General features: G+C 38.8%; 1 protein-coding gene across 3 annotated transcripts in view; it reads left to right on the top strand.

The window, feature by feature from the left end:
• Positions 1-238: 238 nt before the first annotated feature.
• Positions 239-27,068, top strand: part of CHEK1 (checkpoint kinase 1) — a 31,244-nt gene continuing 4,414 nt past the window's right edge. The window contains exons 1-12 of one of the 3 annotated variants that reach the window (XM_008688268.2): positions 239-2,528; positions 3,258-3,332; positions 4,381-4,604; positions 5,877-5,941; positions 6,036-6,105; positions 16,398-16,586; positions 17,439-17,543; positions 19,502-19,597; positions 23,075-23,183; positions 23,372-23,549; positions 23,817-23,948; positions 26,476-26,577. In XM_008688268.2, coding sequence (XP_008686490.1) covers positions 3,268-3,332; positions 4,381-4,604; positions 5,877-5,941; positions 6,036-6,105; positions 16,398-16,586; positions 17,439-17,543; positions 19,502-19,597; positions 23,075-23,183; positions 23,372-23,549; positions 23,817-23,948; positions 26,476-26,577 — 1,335 coding nt within the window. In that variant the 5' untranslated portion in view covers positions 239-2,528; positions 3,258-3,267. Of the gene's footprint in view, positions 2,529-2,553; positions 3,333-4,380; positions 4,605-5,876; positions 5,942-6,035; positions 6,106-16,397; positions 16,587-17,438; positions 17,544-19,501; positions 19,598-23,074; positions 23,184-23,371; positions 23,550-23,816; positions 23,949-26,475; positions 26,578-27,068 lie in introns of those variants that run through there. The other 2 variants (XM_008688267.2, XM_008688265.2) reach the window with 2 other exon arrangements.

Raw genomic sequence — 27,068 nt, 5'->3', positions numbered from 1 at the left:
ATTGTGCTAGGTTTTTTAAACTTTTAGGTATGGAAAATCAAGTTCCTCAGTTCTGGGAAATTTTCTTTTTCTTAATTAGGTATTCCCACAACTTCTCTTTCTGAAAATTACATTACTTGGATGTTGGACTTAACTGGGTTAGTCTCCTGATAGTCTATTTTACTCTTCTGTTTTCTACCTTTATTTTTCCTTCTGGGATATTTCCTAAACTTTTTTTTTCTAACCTATTTAGTTTCCTTTTTTTCTGCTGTCATTTTTTTTAATGTCCAAAAGCTTTTTTTTTTAATACTCCTTTGTTTTAATATCTTTCATACTAAAGACCTTTTCAAATTCTTAGTTGTCTGCTCTTCTTAGTGGGGCCTAAAAAGTGGATTGGAAGGTCTGTTTGGGGTTGGGCTCACTAAACGTGGGCCTTTCTCTTGTGATCTGGCTGAGTTATCATTTTGTTACATAGGAACATATTTCTGTTGTTATGTAATTGTTTACATAGGAAATCCCTGATATTGGTATTTTTAGATCTTTTATATAGGTAAGATTCCTGCAAGAAGGCTTGTATATCCTCTTAGGGATACAAGCCCAGCTGGCAGATTTCTGGGAGTAAGGTGGAGCAAGAAGGCTTTGGGGTTCAGCCTTCAGTACATAAACTTAATACCTTTGTTTTCAGTAAGGTAATCAGGCCTTTAACTGTGCCTGATGCTCCCCAGTTAGGACAGGGTTTACCCTCTCAATTCTTGTACCAACTTTGGGGAGGAGCAGTTCTTTGGGTACACAAAGGAGGGAGAGGTTCTTTAGGCTTCTTACATAGTCTTTCAACCTATCCTCTTTTGAGCCCCACCTTCACCTTCACCTTCAGTTACCTGGAGTCACTAATCCAACTTGAGCCTTTTGGGAGTTCTGTGATGTGAATCAATTTGCTTTCCTTTCCTATTGCTGGCTTTTAAGATTCGGCTTTTAAGTTATCATTCATCTGAAACTTCTCAATTTCCAAAATTTTGTTTTTCATACTCCATTCTTGTGGGTTATTGCCTTTTACAAATTTAGTATTTTTATTATTAAATCGTTATTTTAATATTTACTATTCTAGTAAGATTTGAGAAGGCATGAAGGGCCATTGTGTGCACTGATTCTCTCACATGCTATCTTTAACTGGTGTTCTGCCTGAAATCTGTATACCTTATTCTTTTTTCAGGCTAAGATACCTTAATTCCGAAACTCAGACACAGGAACTGTGCAGGCCCTCCTCTTCCTTTCTTCATATTCTTTGGCAGCACAGTGTGAAAATGAGAGAAAACGGAGTAAATGACCTGGAAAACTTTATTACATGAAGCCTACTGTTGACATCACAGTTAAAAACTTCTCCAGTAAGCACTCTGAAGTGCTCTGGCCTTGTTTTGTCCCTGACTTTGCTTTAAAACAAATGTGTGCCTTTTTGCTAACATCTACACTCATTTTACTCTAGTAATAGTATCACGATCAAGAGCTTTATACTCAAGGTATGCAGACGAGTTTTCAGAACTGGAGAATTTAATGGAGATAATCTTGCCAGCATCTAGTTTATTGTCAAGGAGAGATATACCTACAGTTTTTCCGCATTATTTTGTTCTCAAGCAAGTACCTTTCCCCAGAATTTTCTTTCCCAAACTGGTTACTCTGCGTTTAAAATCAGCATCGTAAAATGAGGAAATAGTCCTTTGCCTCCACCTGTCTGTTTCTTACACACCAAGAATGAGAAAGCGGGTAGGACTTGGCTATGGGGATGCTGTTTCCTCAAAAAGGTTGGGATAAGATACGGTTTTGGAGCCTCGAGACAAGACAAGGCAAAACTGGTTATCCTGACACGCCCTCACACTACAAAAAGTAGCTTGCTTCAGCTGGATGCCTTCCACCCACACTGCAGCGCAGCCTGTCTTGCCAGTCTTTTTTGGGTGCTTCTCGCTCCCGCCACAAAGTTCTTTCATTTTTCACAGGATCGGTTCGCAACAGCTGTTCCTAGTTTTTCAGCTCCACTTTGAGCTGTACCGCATTTGAACTTTTCAGAAGCAATACTTATGAGTGCGATTCGCACACTGCTGCCAGGCAGCTGTGCAACGGGGTGTGCAGGTCCAGAACCGCGGGGAGGGCACACGAAGACCCCGCAGTCAACAGACTGTGTGCCTGCGTCCGAGGGGGCTTCGGCTCCGCCCAGAAGCGCGAGCGCGGCCCGGCTGCGGGCCACGCACCGGATACCTGCTAGCGTTTGGGCCCAGAGATCCTTCGCGCTGATGTGCTCGATAGTTCTTAAACCTCTCCAGCCTGGATCTCCCCTCGACTCCAAACAAGCCCGGACGCGGCCGGCCTACGCATCCGAGAAAACCTCTCAGCGCCCGCAGCCCGCTACGGCCTCCCTTTCAAGTAGCGGGTCGAAGGGACGCGCGCTTTCCTGCTTTACGGCAAGGGTGCGCGCGTTTGCGACAGCGTGACGCCGGCAGAGTTTTGGCGGGAAAAGCGCTGCATTTGGATTCCTGTGGTGGCGGGCAAAGGACGGCCTGGTGAGGAGGGGCGGCAGGTAGGGTGTGAAAGGAGCCTGTAGAAGGAGTTCGGGGTCTACATTAGTTGGGAGGGGCGTGTTGGGAGAAAGTTATCGATGACGAGCGAAGGGGATCGGAGAGACTCCAGCTGAGGGGCGGTTTCGGGGGGTGGAGGAGTGTGGGACCAGGGGAACCCCTATGTGGGGGGATTGGAGAGCCTACCCCTCTGCGGGCTGGGGACCCCAGAGGTATGGGCGCCGGCCGTCTCGAGTGCCTGCCAGCCCTTCCTTCCGCTTCTTGGGGCAGCTTGGCCCCGCCCCAGGCTCCTCCCGGCCTTTGGGACGGCGTGGGGGTGGGAGTTGGAGCTGAACAAGGGGGGGGAGGAGGGGCTGCAGGCGTCGTAGTTAAACTGTCCGTCTCCACTGGCTCGCAGCCCCTCACCCGTCTCCCCCCCTGCCCGTCCGCAGTCATTCCCCTCAAAGCATTGGTGCCCCCGGCTCTTCAACACAGCCGCTGCTTTTTCTCAGAGGCCTGAGGAAGGCAGTCTCTGCTTGGTTGTGCGTGGGCACGGGGATGGTGATTTACACCACAACATGCCAGAATTTAGAATCCTTGCTTGTGGTTTAAAGCCTTGGATAAAATACGGGTGAGGTGTAAGGGGAGACCGAACTCTTAGCTATCCTGAGGGATCATGGCAGGGGTTGAAGCTTATTCTCACCCCCATCTTTTCTGGGTTCCTGCCTTTTACAGCCGTGGAGTCATGGCAGTGCCCTTTGTGGAAGACTGGGACTTGGTGCAAACCCTGGGAGAAGGTGCCTATGGAGAGTGAGTTCGAGTTCGTTTACCCCGCCTTCACACCTGCTTTAGCTTTCCGTCTGTTGTCTTGAGTACATATTCGCTGTTTTGGAATTGTTTATTCTAATACAGTGGCAACTTAGAGAACAGATCTTTGCATTTGAAGTCTAAGATTTTTGGGAACTGGAGCCGCACAATCTTTTGTAAGGATTAATCCCCCCGCCTCCCCCTTTTAAAAACATTTTCTCTGTAAAGAGCTGGAAGAGACTTGTGAAGTCGGTTTCTCCTCCCACATATTCCTTCCTGGGGTTTAAGCATAGTGGTTAAATGAGCAAATGAACAGACTCTGGAGTCAGACTGCCCGGTTTCAAATCTTCACGCATCCCATACTAACACCTTGGTTTGTGTTCTTGGGCAAACATCTTTTTTTTTTTTTTTTTAAAGATTTTATTTATTTATTTGACAGAGACAGCCAGCGAGAGAGGGAACACAAGCAGGGGGAGTGGGAGAGGAAGAGACAGGCTCCTAGCGGAGAAGCCTGATGTGGAGAAGCCTGATGTGGGGCTCGGCCCCAGAAGGCCCCAGAACCCCGGGATCACGCCCTTAGCGGAGGGCAGACACTTAAGGACTGTGCCACCCAGGCGCCCCTTAGGCAAACTTCTTAATGTGCGCCTCTGTTTCCTCAGCTCTAAGATGACAGTAATAGTACCTACCCCTTAGAACAGTTACCACAGACATATATAATATGAGGTTAATAAATCTTAGGTAGTGTTATTAAAATTAAATGAATAGAGCATGTGTATATGTGACGTGGCATGGAATTACTGTTACTCCGTTTTAGTTTATTTTATCAAGTATTAAATAACCTTTGGATGTACAACATAATGACTTTAGAGCATTAGTCATCGTGCTTCGCATTTCAGAAGGGAGTAGTATCTGTTGAGAGCATGGCAGAAACCATTTCCTTGGTTTGTACTGGGTAGAGAGAGTAATGAAGGTAAAACTGTTGATCGAGACATATTTAATCTTTTGAAGCTTTCATGAAATAGAATTCAGATGTCTTCCTTTTCCTTTTTAGGGTTCAACTTGCTGTGAATAGAAGAACTGAAGAAGCAGTTGCAGTCAAGATTGTAGACATGAAGCGTGCCATAGACTGTCCAGAAAATATTAAGAAAGAGATCTGTATCAATAAAATGTTAAATCATGAGAATGTAGTGAAATTCTATGGTCACAGGAGAGAAGGCAATATCCAGTATCTATTTCTGGAGTACTGTAGTGGAGGGGAACTTTTTGACAGAATTGGTATGGAAATAAGCTTTAAGATAACTATTCTACTAAATAAGTTTTTTTTTTTTTTAATGTTTTTTTATTATATTATGTTAGTCACCATACAGTACATCCCCGGTACTAAATAAGTTTCTAAATTTGTTTTTTAATCTTGCGTCTACTATTTGGTCATTTTCCATTCAGAACTGCCTTATGCAACAGTGAAATTGGAGTAAGTTTTCTTGTTTTTGCAAGTTATATTAACACATTAAAACATATATGGAATCATCAAGGAAAACCTTCTCCCCAAATTGTGTATGTGATTTTGGTTAGGATTGCTGTTTTGTAGAGTTTAATCTCATGGCGAAGTATTATTAGTACAATGTATTATTTACCTGTACAGTGGTTTTTCTTTATAGACATTCCAGTTACATGAAATCATTACATATATTTACAGAGCCCCAATAATAGCATGTTGTTATATTTCTTCTTTAAGTGAAATTAACTTGAGAATTTTGCAGAATTGCTTTGCCTATATTTAGTAAATTCTATACTTGCTACTTCAATGTTCTATGTAGGTTCAAAGGCTTGATATTGCAGAACACTAAGAAGTACATAATAATATGTGGATCTATATTTATTATTTAAAGCTATTGTGTTCATATTTAAAAGCCGATTATTAGAATCTCCAGTATGTATCTCGGGAGAGAATTCAGTGTAAAAGAAACCAAGAGGTAAAGAGGGAGATCAATATATAAAAAGATAACTGACAATAGAACATTTCTTAATAAAACCGTATTTTCTGAAGGGACTTTGCAGGCATTCATGGCTTTGTAGTATGAGGGATTGTATGAAGTTTCATTTTGTTGTTAAATATTTAGTGAAATTACTTTGTATTTGCCCAGGCTTACACTTCGACAATTACATTTCAGGGGTGGGGAAAATATTGTCATAGCATTTAGAAAAAATTAGGGGAGAATTTGGAAGATACCAAATAACTGATGGTTAGTGTAAGATAAGCAGAGGCTTTCAAGGTATGGCTTCCCGTCTTGATTTGGATAGTAGTTTGTTGTTTCTCTCTATAACTTCCCTGTGATGTTAATTTATTTTTGCCACATAACAGATGGGGACATGTGAGTTATTAAGTATTGTATGAGTTAGTGGACACCAGAGTCTTTTAATTGTTATCATAAGATTCTGTTTGCCAGAGTACCATCACAAAAATCTAACCTTAGAATTAGGAGACTGTGTGGTTGATTCCTGATTATGTTTACCTGGCAGACTAACTTTCATAATTAATTCTTACAGAGCCAGACATAGGCATGCCTGAACAAGATGCTCAGAGGTTCTTCCATCAACTCATGGCAGGGGTGGTAGGTACAGTTGTCTCTTTTCCTTTTGTTTAAAATTATTATGAATGAAGTAAGTTACCAAATTTTGGTACGTTTCCTTCTGTTTCTCTTTTAGGTTTATCTGCATGGTATTGGGATAACTCACAGGGATATTAAGCCAGAAAATCTCCTGTTGGATGAAAGGGGTAAGCTTAGCTTTTTGTCACTGCTGCCTAAATTATTTTATTTTATTTTAATTTTTTTTAAAGATCTTATTTACTTATTTGTTAGAGAGAGTACAGCAGGGGGAGTGGCAGGCAGAGGGAGAAGCAGGCTGCCTGCTGAGCAAGAAGCCTGATGCGGGACTCAATCCCAGGACCCTGGGATCATGACCTGAGCCAAAGGCAGCCGCTTAACTGACTGAGCCACCCAGGCGTCCCCACCTAAATTATTTTAATCCATACAAGGCAGGTTTGAAGCTTTTGAAAAGTCTAGGAAGTTTGAGAGACTCAGTATATTTAGACTTCACAAGTTCTTCCTGATATAGTTGTGGATGAGATAGAGAAATCTAACCTAGATGCAAGGGTAGCTCACTAAATGAATAGCTGTACGAATAGTCTTAAACAACTTTTCAGTGAATTAATAAAGGAAAGTTTCCATTGAAATACCCTGGACTTCAGCCTTATCCTGTTTGTTCTTTTTATTTATTTATTTAGTTTGTTTGTTTCACGTTTTTATTTAAGTTCCAATTAGTTAACATATAGTGTAATATTAGTTTCAGGAGTAGAATTTAGTGATTCATCACTTAACATATGACACCCAGTGCTCATCACAAGTGCCCTCCTTAATACCCATCATACATTTAACCCATCCCCCCGCCCACCTCCCCTCCAGCAACCCTCAGTTTGTTCTCTATAGTTAAGAGTCCTTTTTATGGTTTGTCTCTCTCCCTGCCCCCATGTTCATCTGTTTCGTTTCTTAAATTCCACATATGAGTGAAATCATATGGTATTTGTCTCTGATGGACTTATTTTGCTTAGCATAATACTTTCTAGTTCTATCCACGTCATTGCAAATGGCAAGAGTTCATTCTTTTTTATGGCTGAGTAATATCCCATTTTACACACACACACACACACCCACACACACACACACACACACACACACACACACACACCCACAACTTCTTTATCCATTCAGCAGTCGGTGGACACTTGGGCTTTTTCCATAATTTGGTTCTTGTTGATATTGCTGCTATCAACATCATGGTGCATGTGTCCTTTCAAATCGATATTTTTGTATCCTTTGGGTAAATACCTAGTAGTGCAGTTGCTGGGTCGTAGGGTAGTTCTGTTTTTTGTTTTTTTTTTTAAAGATTTTATTTATTTGTGTATTTATTTGAGAGAAAGCAAGAGAGAGTGTGTGCATGTGGGGTGGAAGAGGGGCAAGCCAACTCCACACTGAGTGCAGAGTCCGACTTGGGGCTTGATCTAAGGACCCTGAGATTGTGACCTGAGTGGAAATCAAGAGTGGGAGGCTTAACCAACTGCACCACCCAGGCACCTCAGGGCAGTTCTATTTTTAACTTTTTGAGGAACCTTCATATTGTTTTCCAGAGTGGCTGCAACCAGTTTGCATTCCTACCAACAGTGCAGGGAGGTTCCCCTTTCTCTGCATCCTCACCAGCATCTGTTGTTTCCTGTGTTGTTGACAGGTGTGAGGTGATATCTCATTGTAGTTTTGATTTGCATTTCCCTGATGATGACTGATATTGAGCCTGTTTTTGTGTGTCTGTTGGCCATCTGTATGTCTTTGGAAAAATGTCTATTTATATCTTCTGCCCATTTCTTAATTGGATTATTTGTTTATTGGGTGATGAGTTTGATAAATTCTTTATAGATCTTGGATAATAACCCTTTATCAGATATGTCACTTGCAAATATCTTCTCCCATTCCAAAGATTGCTGTTTAGTTTTGTTGATTGTTTCCTTTGCTGTGAAGAAGCTTTTTATCTTGATGAAATCCCAATAGTTCAGTTTTGCTTTCCCTTTGCCTCCAGAGACGTGTGTAGTAAGAAGTTGCTACTGCTGATGTCAAAGAGGTTGCTGCCTGTGTTCCTCTCTAGGACTTCGATGGTTTCCTGTCTCATGTTTAGGTCTTTCACCTATTTTTTTTTTTTTTTTTTTAGATTTTATTTATTTATTTGACAGAGAGCATGAGTGAGCACAAGCAAGGGGAGAAGCAGGCAGAGGGAGAGGGAGAGACAGGCTCCCCATTGAGCAGAGAGCCCGACATGGGGCTCAATCCCAGGACCCTGGGATCATGACCTGAGCCGAAGGTAGATGCTTAACTGACTGAGCCACCCAGACGCCCCTGGTCTTTCATCTATTTTGGATTTATTTTTGTGTATAGTGTAAGAAAGTAGTCCATTTTCATTCTTTTTTTTTTTTTTGGAGAGAGGGAGAGAGTGTAATGGAGAGGGAGAGAGATACTCAGGCTTCACACTGAGTGCGGAGATCTCACGACTTGAGCTGAAACCAAGAGTTGGATGTTCAACGGAGTATGCCACCCAGGCACCCCTAATTTTATTCTTTTGCATGTTGCTGTCCAGTTTTCCCAACACCATTTGTTGAAGAGACTGTCTTTTTTCCATTGGATATTCTTTCCTGCTTGTTGAAAATTAGTTGACCAGATAGTTGTGGGTCCATTTTTAAATTTTCTATTCTGTTCCATTGATTTCTGTATCTGTTTTTATGCCCGTACCATACTGTTAATGATTACAGCTTTGTAATACAGCTTAAAGTCCAGAATTGGGATGCCTCCAGCTTTGCTTTTCTTTTTCAAGATTGCTTTGGCTATTTGGGGTCTTTTTTGGTTCTGTACAAATTTTAGGATTGTTTATTCTAGCTGTGTGAAAAATGCTGGTGGTATTTTGATAGGGATTGCATTAAATGTGTAGATTGCTTTGGATGGTATAGACATTTTAACAATATTTGTTCTTCCAGTCCGTGAGCATGGAATGTTTTTCCACTTCTTCATGTCCTCTTCAATTTCTTTCATAAGTATTCTATAGTTTTAGAGTACAGATCTTTTACCTCTTTGGTTAGTTTTATTCCTAGGTATCTTATGGTTTTGGGTACAGTTGATTCCTTGATTTTCTGCTGCTGCTTTATTGGTGTATAGAAATCTAACTGATTTCTGTACATTGATTTTGTGTCCTGCAGCTTTACCGAATTTGTGTATCAGTTCCAGCAATTTTTTGGTGGAGTCTTTTGGGTTTTCTACATAGAGTATCATGTCATGTGCAAATAGTGAGTGTTTGACTTCTTCCTTGCTAATTTGGATGCCTTTTTTTTTTTTGTGGTCTGATTGCTGAGGCTAGGATTTCCAGTACTATGTTAAATAACAGTGAGAGTGGCCATCCCTGTCTTATTCCTTTTTTTTTTTTTTTAAAGATTTTATTTATTTATTTGACAGAGATAGCCAGCGAGAGAGGGAACACAAGCAGGGGGAGTGGGAGAGGAAGAAGCAGGCTCATAGTGGAGGAGCCTGATGTGGGGCTCGATCCTACAACGCCGGGATCACGCCCTGAGCCGAAGGCAGACGCTTAACCGCTGTGCCACCCAGGCGCCCCCATCCCTGTCTTATTCCTGACTGTAGAGGAAAAGCTCTCAGTTTTTCCCCACTGAGGATAATATTAGCTGTAGGTCTTTTGAATATGGCTTTTATGATGTTGTGGCATATTCCCTCTATCCCTACTTTGTTGAAGATTTTTATCAAGAGTGGATGCTAAATTTTGTCAAATGCTTTTTTTGCATCTATTGAGAGGAGCATACGGTTCTTATCCTTTCTTTTATTAGTGTGATATATCATCTTGATTGATCTGTGAATACTGAACCACCCTTGCAACCCAGGGATAAAGCACAGCAAAGAGCCAGTGTCCAGGTTAACTGCCCTCAGCAGGTGTCTCAGCACCTATGCTGAGGGGCAGAGGAGGAAAATGGTGCCCTCTGGCTCTTTTATTCCTGGAGAGGCAATGCCCCCTCTCCCAGATGTGTGCCAAGAAGGGAATACTGTGTCTCCCATTGTGTCCCAGATCGCACCATCTTCTCCCAGGCTATCTGCCCTCCTCCCAAGGAGCACTGCAGCACCCTCAGGGCTCCACACCAGCCATGCTGCAGACCTCTAAAACTCTATAGTCTTTCAGTCTCACTAGTCATAAAAACTCACAAAATCAGCCCTTCTCATTTTTTCCCAGTCAGTGGCTTTGGGGAAGTGTTTTCCTTGTGCAATCTCCCATGTGCTCTTCTCTTTCTCTCTTGCTTCTCTCTTTGACCAGGGCTTCCTCCCCTCTGCAGCACCCATGATCCTCTTCTCCCCCAAATCACATCTCCACACCTCCTACCTTCCATAGTTTAGCCTCGTCTCTCCTAATTGTGTGGTTTGTTCTCTCAGCCCTCAGATCGATTTCTGGGTATTCAGAATGATTTGATATTTACCTAGCTGTGTTCGAGGGATGAAGCAAGCCTAGCGTCCTCCTACTCTGCCACTTAGCTCCACCCTGTTAGTCTTTTTAATCTGTGACTGGGATGGAGATGGAAAAGAGTTTAGTTACATTTCATGGACGTCATAAAAACTGAGAGGGATGGATAGTGAAACTATTAGCTTATTGAGTAAGGATCAAAAAAGAAGACAGAGGGGCGCTTGTGTGGCTCATTTGGTTGAGCACCCCACTCTTGGTTTCAGCTCAGGTCATGATGTCAGGGTGGTGGGATCGAGCCCCACACAGGGTTCTGTGATCAGCAGAGAGTCTGCTTGAGATTCTCTCCCTCTCCCTCTCCCCCTCCCCTGCTTGTGCTCTAGCTCACTTTCTTTAAAATAAATACATAAATTCTAAAAAAAGAAAAAAAAAGATGACAAATGTCAGCAGCACGAGGCAGTGATTTTTGTCTTTTCTTTTTAATGCTCATTTAAGGCATTAGAATAGTGACTCGCAAATAGTAGGCTTTCAGAAATATTTATTGAATGAATGAATACAGCAGGCCAGAGAGATGAGTCAAGTTTTAACAAGTTGTTTTCCAAGACAGAAAAATCTGAAGTCCAGGATAAGTACATTTGAATGGTATTATCTTTGGCAGCAAAACAGGTTAAAAAAGACTTTTACTAGACAGCAGACTTCGTATTGATCACCTGTATCATGTAGTCTTGAGAAAACTAAGGTGATATTGTTGAGAACGAGGAAGATAGCAGTCCAGCACTGCTTTGGTGAGGCCATACTGGAAATAACGGGTGCCCTGGCACACTACCGCAAAAGTCATGTAGACCTGTGAAGTGCTTTTGAGAGTGACCAGACTGGTGGAAGGGCCACAAACCGTGAAATAAGGAATAACTGAAGGAGCCCAGGGGAAACTTGATAGTGCTTAAGTGCAGTTCTTTAGACCTTGTGAGTGAAAACCTCATGGAAGCATTGGATTAGTGCAAGCGTGGACCACGTTGTTGGATCTATCCAAAAATTGAATAGGTTGCTTTGGAATGTAGGAAGTTTATAACATGAGAATCAAACACTGGATTATTAATTATCAGAGATATTGTAAAGGGAACTTAAACATTGCTTGGCTAGTTGGACTAAAGTATTTTTAAGAGCTTGTCCAACCCTGAGGTTTAGTGTTTCTGACAGTATTGTTCACCACAGCAAGTCACTGCACTTTCTTATTAGCCTCCTAGCCTTTTCCTGAACTCTGTAATTGACCTTCATACAAGGCGATGAGTTAAGGAAAGCCAGTTTATTTAATAAGTAATGGAGATGTGAATATGTAATAATATTTGGAATATGAAAACTTTGTTTCCAAACTAAAAATATTGGTTTTTTTAAATTTATAAAGATAAAAGTTAATCATGAAGTAAGATGAAAAGTATCAAGAAGAAAGTAAAAAAATCACCAGAAACCCACTAATGAGTTATAACTACTGTTAATTTTTAGTGAATATCTTTTAGATAAACATTTATTAAGCCATCTACCTAGCTACCTAAGATCCTCCTTTGGTTATTTAGGCTTCTTGCAAGTTGCTTTATAAGGCACATAACAAAATTTTAGATATTCAGAAAATTTGGTGTATGGGGAAAAGCAACTGAATAGTTGATTGATGAGTCCCAAGAAATGAGAGCACAGCTGGAGAATTCCTTTAGCTTCCATTTTTCATTCTATTTCTATTACTTTTTGAATACTAACACCCTTTAAAAAAAATTTTTTTTCCTCCTCTGCATTATTTACAATTAATCCATTTTTCTGTTCCCTGGATTGTTTCTATGTGTTATTTTTTTTTTTTTTAAGATTTTATTTATTTGACAGAGACAGAGAGAGAAAGAAGTAGCACTAGCAGGAGGAGCAGCAGGCAGAAGGACAGGGAGAAGCAGGCTCCCCACTGAGCAGGGAGCCCCGCATGGGGCTCCATCCAAGGACCCTGAGATCATGACCTGAGCTGAAGGCAGATGCTTAACCGACTGAGCCACCCAGGCGCCCCTGAATGCTTATAGCCTTGAATGCTTATAGTACAGTCAATTCATCCCCTTCCTCATCTACAAATTACGTCTTTTTTTGAGTAAATGTAGGTTTCAAGCTGCATAAAGCCCTCTGGGAAAAAAGAATTGCTTGTCTCTAACTATGACAGGCAGTACAGCATAGTGTTAAGAGCGTGGGATTTAGAGTCATTTGAACCTAGGGTTAATCTAGGCAACCTCATAGTAGGTGTATGGCCTTGGGTAAGTTGGCCATTACTTACCTTCTCTCTGCCTTACTGTCCTTCTTTATAACTGGTGATAGTAAGAGAATCTATTTGGGTTGTTAGGATAAAGGAGACATACATATCTTTACCCACATATGTATAAACATAAGTTAGATCATAGGATATATCCTTTTTTAATGTGCATGTAGACTTTATTTTTCAGAACTTTATATTGTATTTATATCATATAAAAACCTTTATAGTTACTTAAAACTTAAAAAAAATTTAGGGGCGCCTGGGTGGCTCAGTCGTTAAGTGTCTGCCTTCGGCTCAGGTCATGATCCCGGGGTCCTGGGATCGAGCCCCTTGTTGGGCTCCCTGCTCAACGGGAAGCCTGCTTCTCCCTCTCCCACTCCCCCTGCTTGTGTTCCCTTTCTCGCTGTGTCTCTCTCTGTCAAATAGATAAAATCTTAAAAAAAGAAAAAAAAAACCAAAAAAAAAAAACTTAAAAAAAAATTTAGGCATGGGGCACGTGGCTGGCTTAGTTGGTAGAACCCGCTACTCTTGATCTTGGGATTGTGAGTTTGAGCCCCATGTTGGGTGTAGTGTACTTTTTTTTTTTTTTTTTTTTTTAAGATTTTATTTATTTGAGAGAGAGAGAGTGAGCACATAAGCAGGCAGAGGGGCAGAGGGAGAGGGGAGAGGCAGACTCTCTGCTGGGCAGGGAGCCCGATGCGAGGCTCTATTCCAGGACTCTGAGATCATTACCTGAGCTGAAAGTAGATGCTTAACCGAGCCACCCAGGCGCCCAGGATGTAGAGCTTACTTAAAAAAGTTCAGGCACATAAAAATTTATTTAAAACATATATAATATAATAAAATAAAAATACGGTAACTACCTGTGTACTAACCTGGCTTAAAAAGTAAAACATTAGGGTGCCTGGGTGGCTCAATTGGTTACGCTTTTACCTTTGACTCACGTCATGATCCCAGAGTCCTGGGATCAAGCCCAGCATCGGGCTCCCTGCTCCATGGGGAGTCTGCTTCTCCCTCTGCCCCTCTCTCTCTGCCCCCTGCCCCTGCTCATGCTTGCTCTCTCGCTCTCACTCTTGCTCTCGCAAAAATAAATAAATAAAATCTTTTTTTTTTTTTTAAAGATTTTATTTATTTATTTGACAGAGATAGAGACAGCCAGCGAGAGAGGGAACACAAGCAGGGGGAGTGGGAGAGGAAGAAGCAGGCTCATAGCGGAGGAGCCTGATGTGGGGCTCGATCCCAGAACGCCGGGATCACGCCCTGAGCCGAAGGCAGACGCTTAACCGCTGTGCCACCCAGGCGCCCCATAAATAAAATCTTAGAATAAAACATTATACGTATGTACATTGCTCAAAGCAGTGGTGTTTATAATAGCAAAAAATTGGAAACAACCTAAATGTCTATCAGCAATAGAATAGATAAATTATGAAATGGATGATTTATAGGTACAAGTAATGACAGGGATATGTTTCATAGAAGTATTCATATATGTATGATTCTATATACATGAAGTTCAAAAATATGTAAAATCAATATATAGTTTAGAGATACAAATAGGAAAATCACAAAGGAAAAAAGAGCATATTAAAACACAAATCAAAATGGTGGTCACTTCTGAGAAGGTAGGGAAGGGAATATATTGAGGGAAGTAATTATAGGGGATTTCAAAGGAAATAGAATGTTCTTAAATTGAGTATTGGATAAATGGATGTTCATTATATTCCTTATATCCTGCATATTATATAAATATTCTTTTGTTCCTATTCAATATTTAACAATAGTGTTTTTTAAAAAGAAAGCATTATGAATATAGCCTAAGTCCTGTGTATTCCTTCACAAATGTATTCCCTTTTTCTCAGAGATAACCACATTCCTCAATTTAGAATTTATTATATAGAATTCTTTAACCTGAGTTTTATGTTGGAGACATAAGGAAACAACAAAATTCAAGGAAAGTTACAGTTACCCATTAGCATTTTCACTGGTAACTTGGCACTCATAATCTCAGTGGTTTGTCAAGATTGTGTCATGTATAGGTATTAAAAGGATAATTACAGTAGCTACCTCCCAATTCAAATGCAGGTAAATATCATCAATGCCTTACATATTATATTGTGTGGATATACTTGATTTTCAAAGAATCAAACCCCAATTTTAGGACATTAAAGTTGTTTCTAGATTTAAAAAGAAAGAACAGCAAAGTCTGTTCTATAAATTCGTGAAGAGGCCCAATATAAAAATTGGGTCATGTTGTAATGGATATTTGCTATGGCACTTTTTTTGTTTCACTTATACCCTATTCCATGTCAGTACTATAGATAGATTTTTTTTTCTTTGATGATTTTATTTATTCCTGAGAAAGCAGGGGGAGGAGCAGAGGGAGAGGGACAAGCAGATTCTGCACTGAGTGTGGAGCCAGATGCACGAGGCTTGATCCCAGGACCTCAAGATCGTGACCTGAGACACAACCAAGAGTTGGACACTCAACTGACTGAGCCACCCAGGCACCCCCCCTTTTTTTTTTAAAGCAATTTATCAACATAGTTTTCATTGTATAAATGTGCAGTAAGATTTTATCATTTCTTCATTGATGGATATTTAAGCTATTTACAGGTAATATTGCTAGGAATATCCTTATGTTTGTGAATTTTAGGAAGTGTTTCTGTGTTTGTGGTCCTGGAAATGGGAATTGCTAGTTCAAAGAGTGAATATTTCAAATTTCCAGATTGCCCTCTAAAAAGGTTATACCATTTGACACTTTGGTAGTAGGGGGAGTTCTCTTCCTCCTAAGATTAGATTAGATTCCCTTGCTATAAGATCTTGTAATGCTTTATATTTTTATAACTTCCACAACAGTTGTCTATTTTTAATCTTCAGTAATTTATTTACCTGCATTGGCTAGCACAGTGTCACTCAGTTATGGTGGATACTCACTAAGGGCAGGATAAGTTGAAAGTTCTGCCTTCAGTTTGCGTGTGTTAAAGGTGGGAAGTTAGAGGAAATTTGCTCTTCTGGTTTATTTTTTTGTACACAGTTCCTCCTTTTCTAAACTTAGCCATTTTGACAAGACGTTCTAGAGGTTTGTAGATCTTTAGCTTTGGTACATCTTTACATATTTTCTTCCTGCCAACTCGGTTTGTTTGCTGCCGAGAAAATTGTGCCTGTCATGTTATTGGTGTCTCCTTCCTGCCCTCTGTACAAGGTGATGAAGGTCTTGGCTCTGCTTTCAAGCTAGGACTAGAGTGTCGTTTTTCCAGAAGGGCAACCCCTTTTGACTCCAATGTCTTTCTTTAACCTGATCCAAACTGTTTTGTGTATTTAAGTTAATAGAAGCATTGAGGCCTTTTTCTAGTTTTAGTTATGTGATGATATCTTTTATTTCTTCTTTTTTAAAATTTATTTTTTGGGGTGCCTGAGTGGCTCAGTCAGTTAAGCGTCTGCCTTCGGTCAGGTCATGATCCCAAGGCCCTGGGATAGAGCCCAGAGTCTGGCTCCCTGCTCAGCAGGGAGTGTGCTTCTTCCTCTCCCTCTGCCCCTCCCTACTGCTTGTGCTCTCTCGCTTGTGCTCTATCAAATAAATAAAATCTTTAAAAAATTTTTCTTTTTTCGTCATTTTAAGGTAGAAATGTGCTATACACTTTAAGAAACACCATTGATTTTCCAATAAAACTTAATTTGTTTAAGTATATCTATTTATAAAACATTTTTATCCAGTGCCATTCATTTTTCCTTTGGTTTAGATAACCTCAAAATCTCTGACTTTGGCTTGGCAACAGTGTTTCGGCATAATAATCGTGAACGTTTATTGAACAAGATGTGTGGTACTTTACCTTATGTTGCTCCAGAACTTCTAAAGAGAAAAGAATTTCATGCAGAACCAGTTGATGTTTGGTCCTGTGGAATAGTACTTACGGCAATGTTGGCTGGAGGTAAGAATTATTTAATCATGATGAAACTCGCGTCCTGTGGAAAGCCAGATTTGTTATACCAAAATAAATGAAACAAACCAAGGGAATCCATATTTATATGATAATATTTTATTTTATTTATTTTATTTTTTTAAAGATTTTATTTATTTATTTGTCAGAGAGAGCACAAGCAGGGGAATGGGAGAGGGAGAAGCAGATTCCCTGCCGAGCAAGGAGCCCGATGCAGGACTTGATCCCGGAACTCTGGGATCATGACCCAAGCTGAAGGCAGATGCTTAACGGAGTGAGCCACCCAGGCGTCCCCTATATGATAGTATTTTTTTTTTTTTTTAAAGATTTTATTTATTTATTTGACAGAGACAGCCAGTGAGAGAGGGAACACAATCAGGGGAAGTGGGAGAGGAAGAAGCAGGCTCATAGCAGAGGAGCCCGATGTGGGGCTCGATCCCATAACGCCGGGATCACGCCCTGAGCCGAAGGCAGACGCTTAACCGCTGTGCCACCCAGGCGCCCCTATATGATAGTATTTTAATAGTGAACTTATTTATAACTAAGTTGGAACTTTGAATCCCAAAGCTTTTTAAAAATGAGGTATGTATAGCTATTAAATGAAATATCACGATAGCAATCTCTTAAGATTCATGTGAATAATTTTGGAAACAGTAGAGCAGAAGTGGTTTATCTTTGAAGTGCTCTAAAATTTCTGTGAGTTGGCATTCTTAGTTTGAAAACCATACTGAATTAATTTGGAGAAAACTTTTAATGTATTTGTATCATTGACTATTTTCCTTTAAAATGTTTACTATATAATAATGTGAATACTCGGAAAACCGGGACTTGTTTCTTTTTTAGAATTGCCATGGGACCAGCCCAGTGACAGTTGTCAGGAATATTCTGATTGGAAAGAGAAAAAAACATACCTCAACCCTTGGAAAAAAATTGATTCAGCTCCTCTAGGTAACTAGGTTATGTTGATTGAAAGTACTGATTTCTTAGATTATGAAGCCTAGTGATATTTGAATTTTTTCTTATATATATATTTTTCTTTTTAACTTTTAAAAAATCACATAACTAATCTGTGATCCTTGCAGGTAGATTAGAAATATTAATTAAAAAAAAAAACAACCATATAATCCCAGCACTCAGAAATAGCTTCTTTTAATATTTTGATATGCAGTTCTACACTTTGTTGTAAAGACGTATAACAAATATATACGTTTGTTATATATGTATATTATTTACAAGTATGTGTGTTTTTACAGAAAATGAGATCACACTGCACTATGCTATTTATAACCTGCTTTTTTGTCTTAATGCTGTAGTCATGGACATTTTTCCATGACTATAATTGTAGGTCTACATCATTGTTTTTAAAGGTTGTGATGGAATTCTGCTATGTGGGTATGTTTTACTATATTCATCCAATTCACTTTTTTTTAGAGATTTATATATTTTTAAAATTTTTCACTTAATGAAAGAGATACGGTGATCATCCACATAAGGCACATAACTTTAAATCATTTAATTAAAAAACAAATCCAGAAGTGTCAGGGAGGTATGCAGTTTTTAATTATTATGGTTTGCTTGGCCAAATTGCTTTTTAGAAAGTTCGTACCATTTCATCACAATCTCAATAGTTAATATTTTAAAAGATTTATTTTATTTATTTATTTATTTTTAAAGATTTTATTTATTTGACAGAGCACGCACGCACAGCTGGGAGAGCAGCCAGTAGAGGGAGAAGCAGGCTCCCCACTAAGTAGGGAGCCTGATGTTGGGCTCAATCCCAGGACCCTGGGATCATGACCTGAGCCAAAGGCAGATGCTTAACTGACTGAGCCACCCAGGCACCCCAAAGATTTATTTATTATATATATAGAGAGAGCACACATAGTGCACGTGTGCAGTGAGGAGGGATAGAGAGTATCTTCCAGACTCCGCACTGAGCATGGAACCCAATGTGGGTCTTGATCTCAGAACACTGAGATCACGACCTTAGAGGAAACTAAGAGTTGGTTGCTTAACTGACTGAGCCACCCAGGCACCCCTGTACTCACTGTTTCTTATTTTTATTTTAAATTTAATACCAGTGAGGTTGTACATCCATGCTAGCTTATTGTCCATTTTTGTGGATGATCCGTTTTACTCACTTGTGGCAGGGAGATTTTCTTATTACTTCGTATGAGTTTTTTTTTTTAAACGTTAATGTCATTTGATCTTTGCATTTGTTACAAATATTTTTCACAATTTGCCATGCATTTTTATTTCATTTATGCTGTTTTCACATGCAGAAGTTTTATATTTTTATTCAAATCTATTATTTTGTTCTTTGCAGTTTTCTGACTATATTGTTATGTTTGGAAAGGTCTTCCCTACCCCTAACTTTAGAAAAATAATCCCTGTGTTTTTGTGTTTTTATAGTTTCAGTTTTTCATTTAAATCTTTGATCCATTAGAAAATAATTTTGGCTTTCGGAGATGCATGAATTTTTTATCAAGATAATTAAGATACTTTAGGATGATAGTTGCTTACATTATTGTCTCTTAAAAAGTTACTGGAAAGTAAATTTTCCTTATAAAACTGTGAGAATGAGGATGTAACATGACGTATTGGAACAGTGAAGTTTGGTATTGAAGATGGATGAGGGCTTTTGTATCTGTTTCTTATGTTGTCACATGGGGAGAAACATTTCCACCTGGCTCTTGTTCTCCTTATTTGCAGACAGCTGAGAATCAGATCTGAGAATGTAGCAAAGAGCAACTACATGAAATTAAAGCAATAATGTAGTAGCTTTATTCTTTCTCTGGCCCAGAAATATTTGGATATAAGGAGACTAATAGAGATTATGTTCCACAGCACAAGTTTCTAATCTGCATGACTCTTTTGTAAATGTTGTATTAATATTTTATTTTCAGCTTTGCTCCATAAAATCTTAGTTGAGAATCCATCAGTAAGGATTACCATCCCAGACATCAAAAAAGATAGATGGTACAACAAACCACTCAAGAAAGGTAATATCCTGAAAAATACAAATATTTTTTTCTGTGCAAGAAAAGACACTTGCAGTTAGTATTACGAATTAGTAACACAAGATACCTGTGGTCTCTGACCTCATGTACGTTGGTTATAATGTCTAGTAAGGAAAACAAATACAAAAAATAATTTTGAAGTTTATTAATAAAGTGGAAAGTCAGAGTACTATAGCTAAGTATTTGACCAAGTCTTAAGTGACAGAGAAAATTTGTCTTCCTGAGGAAATCACATTAAATCTAAGGTCTGAAGATTAAAGGGGAGCTAGTCAGATGAGTACTAGCAAGATCAGTGGCAGATTCTGAACAGAGGAAGCCGCATCTGGAGAGTCTTAGAATTTGGAAGGTGGTACATTTGAGGAACTTGAAAGAAGGCCATTATGGCAGGGACCATGTCTGGCTTGCTTATCATGGTGTCACCAGTGGTTAGCACAGTATGTTGTACATTGTAGGCTCTTAGTAAATGTTTATTGAGTAAATGAATGAATAAAGAAGGGGGAGAGGGAGAGAAGTTTGAGATGAAGGTGGAAAGGTAGATAGTGACCAAATTGTGGAGGGGGGCCTTGTAAACCATTTTAAGGATTTTGGACTTTAACTTAAGGCCGTTGAGGAAGCTTTTGAGAGATTGTAAGCCAGGAAATACATGATCATATATGTGGTTTTAAAAGATCTTTCTGGTTAATTTTTTTTTCATTGTTTTTGACATTTTTGGTCCTAGATGTGAGAAGATGGTACCTCGATGAGGTTAGTGGCAATGGGATTGGAAAAAGAAGTAGATTCCAAAGAAATTTACCAATTAGAATTGATAGGACTGGTGATTGTTTATATATAGAAAATGAAAAAGGATGAGGAATCCAGGATGACTCCTTTCTGGGTTGACCAACTCAGAAAACAGTGGTGCCATTTATTGGGATATAACTCAGGAAAAACATAATTGGGGGAAAATTTTATTTGATTTTGGACATATTGAATTTGAGAAGTAAAATTGTCTAATAAGGGGATATGTGTGTATATTGTGTAACTCAGGAAATAGGACCAGGCTTGAGATGTTGATCTTCAGGTGTTTTCTGCAAATAGATGGTAATTTAAACTGGTAGATGAAATTGAGTATACGAAACTTTAAGGAATGCCAACAGTAAGTGGTAGGTAGAGGCCAGGGAAACAGAAAAATAGCCAAAGAGATGGGAGGAACATCAGGAGCATATGAAGAAATTGACGCTAAGAGAAGAAAATGCATGATAGTAGCAAATACTGTTAAGTGAATTAATAACATGAAGCCTAAAAGTTTACCCAGTAGTTATTCATGATTGTGGCAGGAACAGGTTTGGTGGAGACCTGGGAGTAATTGTCAAGTACAGTAGACAGCTCATTCAAGCAGTCTGACTGTGAATGGGAGGAGAGAGGACAATGGCTGGAGATGGATGAGGAGTTTTTAACTCTTCTTGAATGTGTCTTTTACCTTTCACTCTGTTCTAATAGGAATCCAACTGTCCCCTGAGAACACAGGCTTCCTCTCCAGTGGTAGACGTTTTCTTTCCCACATGCTCCTACCCTTGAAACATGGGTTGGGGCAAACATCCTTTTTGTCTTTCATTGCCACTTTCTCCCTTTTTCCCACATTTCTCTCCCGCTGCATTTTGAATTTCATTATTATCAGATTACCACCCACAGTTCCATCCTTGTTACAGTCAGCTTCTGAACCCCCAATTAAAATTCCTGCAACATTTTCATCTCTCCAACTTGACTCTGATGTACATTTTCTCAGGGTTTTTGGTGATTTAAATACTCATTTGGATGATCCTTCCAATATCCTGATCTCATATTTCCTTGACCTTCTCTCCTCTAGTGATCTTTTCAAGTATCCTACTTTGACTACTGGTATATTTTTTTTTCTGGTTTCCTCTTCTAGTACCCTGACTCCAGCAATCCTTTGATCCTACTTAGATATGCAGTCCACTAATTCTACTTCCTTTAACTGTCTTTTATCTGCTCCCTCCCTAGGTCCTCAGTTCCATCCTCACTACTTTAAATCCCAAGGTCAGTCATTATAATGACTTCTTTACATTCAGCTTCAGGTTTCTGGCCCTATTCTGTCTTCATCATGCTTACTGGTCAAAACCTAACCAGTCTTCTGCCTACTCTACATTTACACCTGCAAAGCTGATTGCATTTGGACCCAAATACGTAACAGTGTTCACTTTAAATTCAGGATCACTAATCTCAAGTGAGCCCTTAATTCTGCCAGGCAATTATAATGCATTTCTTCACTTTTTTCACAACCTCACTCCTCTAAATCATATTTGTATACCTTTTCCTTTTTCTTCAACTTCTAATACCTCCTTCCCCATCCTCACTCTCAGTTGGTGACAATACTTCCTGTTTCACTGAGAAATAGAAACAATCATAAGGGAACTTCCATAGGCTCCCATCACCATTTCTCCTCACCTAACCAGCTGCCTCTGTGCTCATATACTCTGCTTTCTCCTCAGTTGCTATGAATAAATTGTCTGCTCCAGATACAAGCCAACTCAGTCTTGTGCACGAGGCCCAGTTCTCTTTTGCTTATTCAGGGACGTTGTCTAGCAATTCTTCTGTCTTCCTCTTGCATCATTAATTTTTCTTTCTCTCCTACTTTCTCATCAGCATACCGGCATGCTTTTTTTTTCTTCTTACTGCCCAATGCATAGTAGCCTTAATAAAATATTTAGATGAATGAATTAATAAATAAAATGTTTGGCTAAATATAAGTGTGTTTAAATGGTTTCGGGACAGTTCCAGTTGAGAGGAAAAGGCTGAAGGTCTAAGAGAGAAGGAATGAAGGAGCATCAAGACCCCTGAAGAGAAAGGAGGGTATGGAGCTCACATACAAGTAGAGGGATGGGCGTTGGATAGGAGCATGGAAGGGAGGGAAGGATGGGTAGTTGTAGGAATTTGACAAGAGTGTAGAAGTTTTGAAGTAATCATTTGGAGAGAGGGAGAGGAAACTGACTACAGAAACATAGGACCGACTGTCAGTGTTGAGGATCCAGCTAAGGGTAGTAACCATGAATTTATAGTGGCATCATTTTCTGTATAATAATTATTCTTGGTACCTTTTTCAGGGGAGCAGAGAATGTTGGATAGAGTAGATTCATAATGTTTATTGCCATTATCATAAATTATTTTTTATTTTAAAAAATTTTGATTTTTTAACTAGGTCTCTTTGTCTCCATAGACCATTGTCTGTTACTATAAATGGTACCATTAAAATTATGGCCTTAATGTGAAACCTCACACTTGGAACATACTTACACGTCAGGATTTGTGAAATGTGTAATTTGACAAGTCAGTCCTCCTAAGTTTATAATGACCACATTTCTTATGTACAAAGAGCCACTGTTTATCATATAACTATTTTGTTTTGAATAAATGGGTTTAGATGTGGTTTTAAAACCTTTGTATTTATGTTTTCTTTTTTAGGGGCAAAGAGGCCCCGAGTCACTTCAGGTGGTGTATCAGAGTCTCCTAGTGGATTTTCTAAGCACATTCAATCCAATTTGGACTTCTCGCCAGTGAACAGTGCCTCTAGGTAAAATTAATCAATAAAGATAAAATAGTTATTGAATATAATATTCCCATAAGAAATAATGCATGTATGTATTTTTTCTTAATAATGAATATATTTTTATCAGTGTGAGAATGGTAATGTGATATAAGAAAGGCCCAATTGATTTTATCTGAAGATACATTTTTTTCCCCCATATCTTAATGCCCCAGTGAAGAAAATGTGAAGTACTCCAGTTCCCAGCCAGAACCACGGACAGGTCTTTCCTTATGGGACACCAGCCCTTCCTATATTGATAAACTGGTACAAGGGATCAGTTTTTCCCAACCCACATGCCCTGATCATATGCTCCTGAACAGTCAGTTACTTGGCACCCCAGGATCCTCACAGGTAAGGGAATGTAGTTTTTTCAGATAAGTGATGAAAAACCTCTAAGTTTTTGTCGTAAAGCCTTTTATTTAATGTAAAAATCTTAGAAATATGGTATTGACATTTTAGCATATACAGTTTTTTTTTTAACAAGGAAGAGAGAATTAGAGGATGCTTTCCTGTATAAGCAGCTTAAGTCACAGAAAAGAATTTTCAGACCAAATAACTATGATATGACTGCTTTTGGTGATACCAGATTTATTTAGGTTTCCTCTGTTTGACGTGTAGAACCCTTGGCAGCGCTTGGTTAAAAGGATGACACGGTTTTTTACCAAATTGGATGCAGACAAATCTTATCAATGCCTGAAAGAGACTTGTGAGAAATTGGGCTATCAATGGAAAAAGAGTTGTATGAATCAGGTATGTTTCATTGATTTTCCTGAAGAAAAATATAAATATTTAAGTAAAAAATGATCATTATCATTATATTTTTGAAAAAGATACAGTTGGGGGGGGTATCTGGGTGGCTCACTCAGTTAGGCATCTACCTTCGGCTAGGTCATGACCCAGGGTGCTGGGATTGTTTCCCACATCAGGCTCTTTGCTCAACAGGGAGCCTGCTTCTCTCTCTGCCTGCCACTCCCCCTGCTTGTGCTCTCTCCCTCTTTCTCTCTCTCTGTCTGGGGGGGAAAAAAAAACTTTAAAAAAAACAATTGAAATTGAAAAGACTTAGGTAAAATGTTCTTTACCTTAAATAATATTGAAAGTCTTCTTTAAGGTTATTAAAAATATCAAGAGAGGCAAGTCATGTTTTTATAAACTGCATATACGTAAATTATAACAGTAGCAAAGATTCCCTTCTATGAAAGCTGACTACATTAACAATCTCATATTTCTTCCATCTCCCCCGCTCCCCCCTACCAGTTTTTGTTGTTTATGTTTTTATAGCATATTTGTGACATTGAAATTCTAATCTGTTTTTAGGCTTTTCAAAAACCTAATGTCATAAAAAACAATTAGAGGCGAATATTATGTATTTAAGAGGCCTGAAAAATAATGTAATGTATGATCTTTCACTAAATCATGGATTTAAAGAAAAGAAAGCTATAAAGGATGTTATTGGGACAGTTGGGGAAATTTGCATATGGTTTTAAATTAGATAATGTTTTTGTATCAGTGCCAGATTTCTTGGGTGTTATCATAATATTGTGGTTTGTAGAAGAATGTCTTTGTTCATAGGAGAAACATGTTGAAGTGAAGTGTTTGTCTTCAGTAGCTTGGTTGAAAAACTTAAAAAAAAAAAAAAAGACAACCACATAAAAAAAAGACAAGTAAACATATATTTATCTAGGTTGATAAGACCAATGAAGGGTATATGGTTATTTATTGTAGATTCTTTCAGGGTGTTTTGTTTTTTTTTTTGTCTTATAAATTTGTAAGCTTTCAAAATTAAAAGTTAGGGGAAATTGTTACTGTGCAGAAATCTGAGGCCAGCCTGATTTTCCTCTCACTAGTGTAGGCAGTTTACTTTTTTTTTTTAGTCAGGTAGGTTTATTGAGATGAAATTCATGTAACCTAAAAATCATCACTTTAACCATTTTAAAGTGTATAATTTAGTGGTTTTGGTATATTCACAAGATTGTGCTACCATCATTATTTAATTCCAGAACATCCCATTGCCCTGAAAATAAACTCTATACCAATTAACAGTCACTCCTCATTCTTTCCTCCCTTCATTTCCTTGGCAGCCACTGATTTACTTTCTGTCTCTGTGGACTGTCTATTCTGGATGTTTTGTATAAATGGAATTATATAGTATCATATAAATGGCCTTTTGTGTCTGTCTTCTTTTACTTAGCATAATGTTTTCAAGGTTAATCTGTGTTGTTTACATTTATCAGTACTTCATTCCTTTTTATGGGAGAATAATCTTCCATTATGTGGATAGAAGACTGCATTTTATTTATCCATTTACCTGTTGATGGACATTTGGGATGTTTCTGCTTTTTGGCTATTATGAGTAATGTTGCTACGAACATTTTTTTTTAAAGATTTTATTTATTTATTTGACAGAGACAGCCAGCGAGAGAGGGAACACAAGCAGGGGAAGTGGGAGAGGAAGAAGCAGACTCTTAGCAGAGGAGCCTGATGTGGGGCTCGATCCCATAACGCTGGGATCACGCCCTGAGCCGAAGGCAGACGCTTAACCGCTGTGCCACCCAGGCGCCCCACTACGAACATTTTTGTACTAGTTTTTGTATGAACTTTGCCAGGGCTGTCATAAAAAAATACCACAGACTGGGTGCTTAAACAGCAGAAATTTATTTTTTCACAATTCTAGAGACAGAAGTCAAAGATCAAGGTGCTGGCAGGTTTGGTTTCTTCTAAGGCCTTTCTTCTTGGCTTTCAGATGGCTGTCCTCTTGCTGCTTCCTCATCTGGCCTTTCCTCCTTGCGCATGCGTACCTGGTTACTGTCTCTCTCTGTATCCTAATTTTTTTTTTCTTACAAAGATACCAGTCATATTGGATCAGGGCCCACTTAGTGGTTTCATTTTAACTCAGTTACTTCTTTAAAGGCCCAGTCTTAAAATACAGTCACATTCTGAGGGGTTAGGGATTCAGCATATGAATTTTGAGGGGACACAGTTCAGCCTGTAACAATATGTTTTCAATTTCTTAGGTATGTACCTGCTAATGGAATTGCTAAAGCATATAGTAACTCTATGTTTAACTTTTTGAGGAGCTGCCAAGTGGTTTTCCAAAGCAGCGCACCGTTGTACATTCCCACCAGCAGTGTATGTGTTAAGCATCTTATACTTTCCTGGAACATGAGGTTCCAGTGTTTCACAATTGTGGTATACCAGTGTATTTTTTAGTCATTCCTTGAAATGAGAAGTATTACAGATGTTTTTGTAATTTGGACTAAACTTATTTTTATTGCCTTAGGTTACTGTATCAACAACTGATAGGAGAAACAATAAACTGATTTTCAAAGTGAATTTGGTAGAAATGGATGAGAAGATCTTGGTCGACTTTCGGCTTTCTAAGGTACGTATAACAACACTTTTTTTTTTTGAACTTTTTTTTGCTGTTATTAAAGAAGTATTATGTGTTCATAGTAGAAACCTAGAAAATATGAAAACATATAAAGGAGAAAATAAGAATCAAGTTTAATCTTATCATCTAGAGAGAAAGAGACCTATTTTATACTGTATTTCATTATGGTAGTCTTACTACTTCTTTAGTATGTGCTATATGGAAATGCTCTTAAATGTACAGATTTATTTTGGCATTATATTTGTATATACATGGCATTTGTAAATATATGGTAACTTGCTTTTTTTCATTCAGTGTTCTGAACATTCGTTTTTGTCATCCTTCTAAAACAGTTTTTTCAAATGACATTTTCCTTATTATAGAAGTTTTTTTGTAGAACATGTAAATAAGTAAAAATAAGATAAAAATAATCCTAAATTATACGTTCAACAGGAATTACCCTGAATATTTAAAAACATTCTAAACTTCTTATTTAATCCATA

Source organism: Ursus maritimus, unplaced genomic scaffold (genome assembly GCF_017311325.1).
Source record: "Ursus maritimus isolate PB19 unplaced genomic scaffold, ASM1731132v1 scaffold_16, whole genome shotgun sequence".
NCBI lineage: Eukaryota > Metazoa > Chordata > Mammalia > Carnivora > Ursidae > Ursus > Ursus maritimus.
Note: the sequence above shows the minus strand (reverse complement) of the source record. Positions and strands in the feature narration are given on the sequence as shown.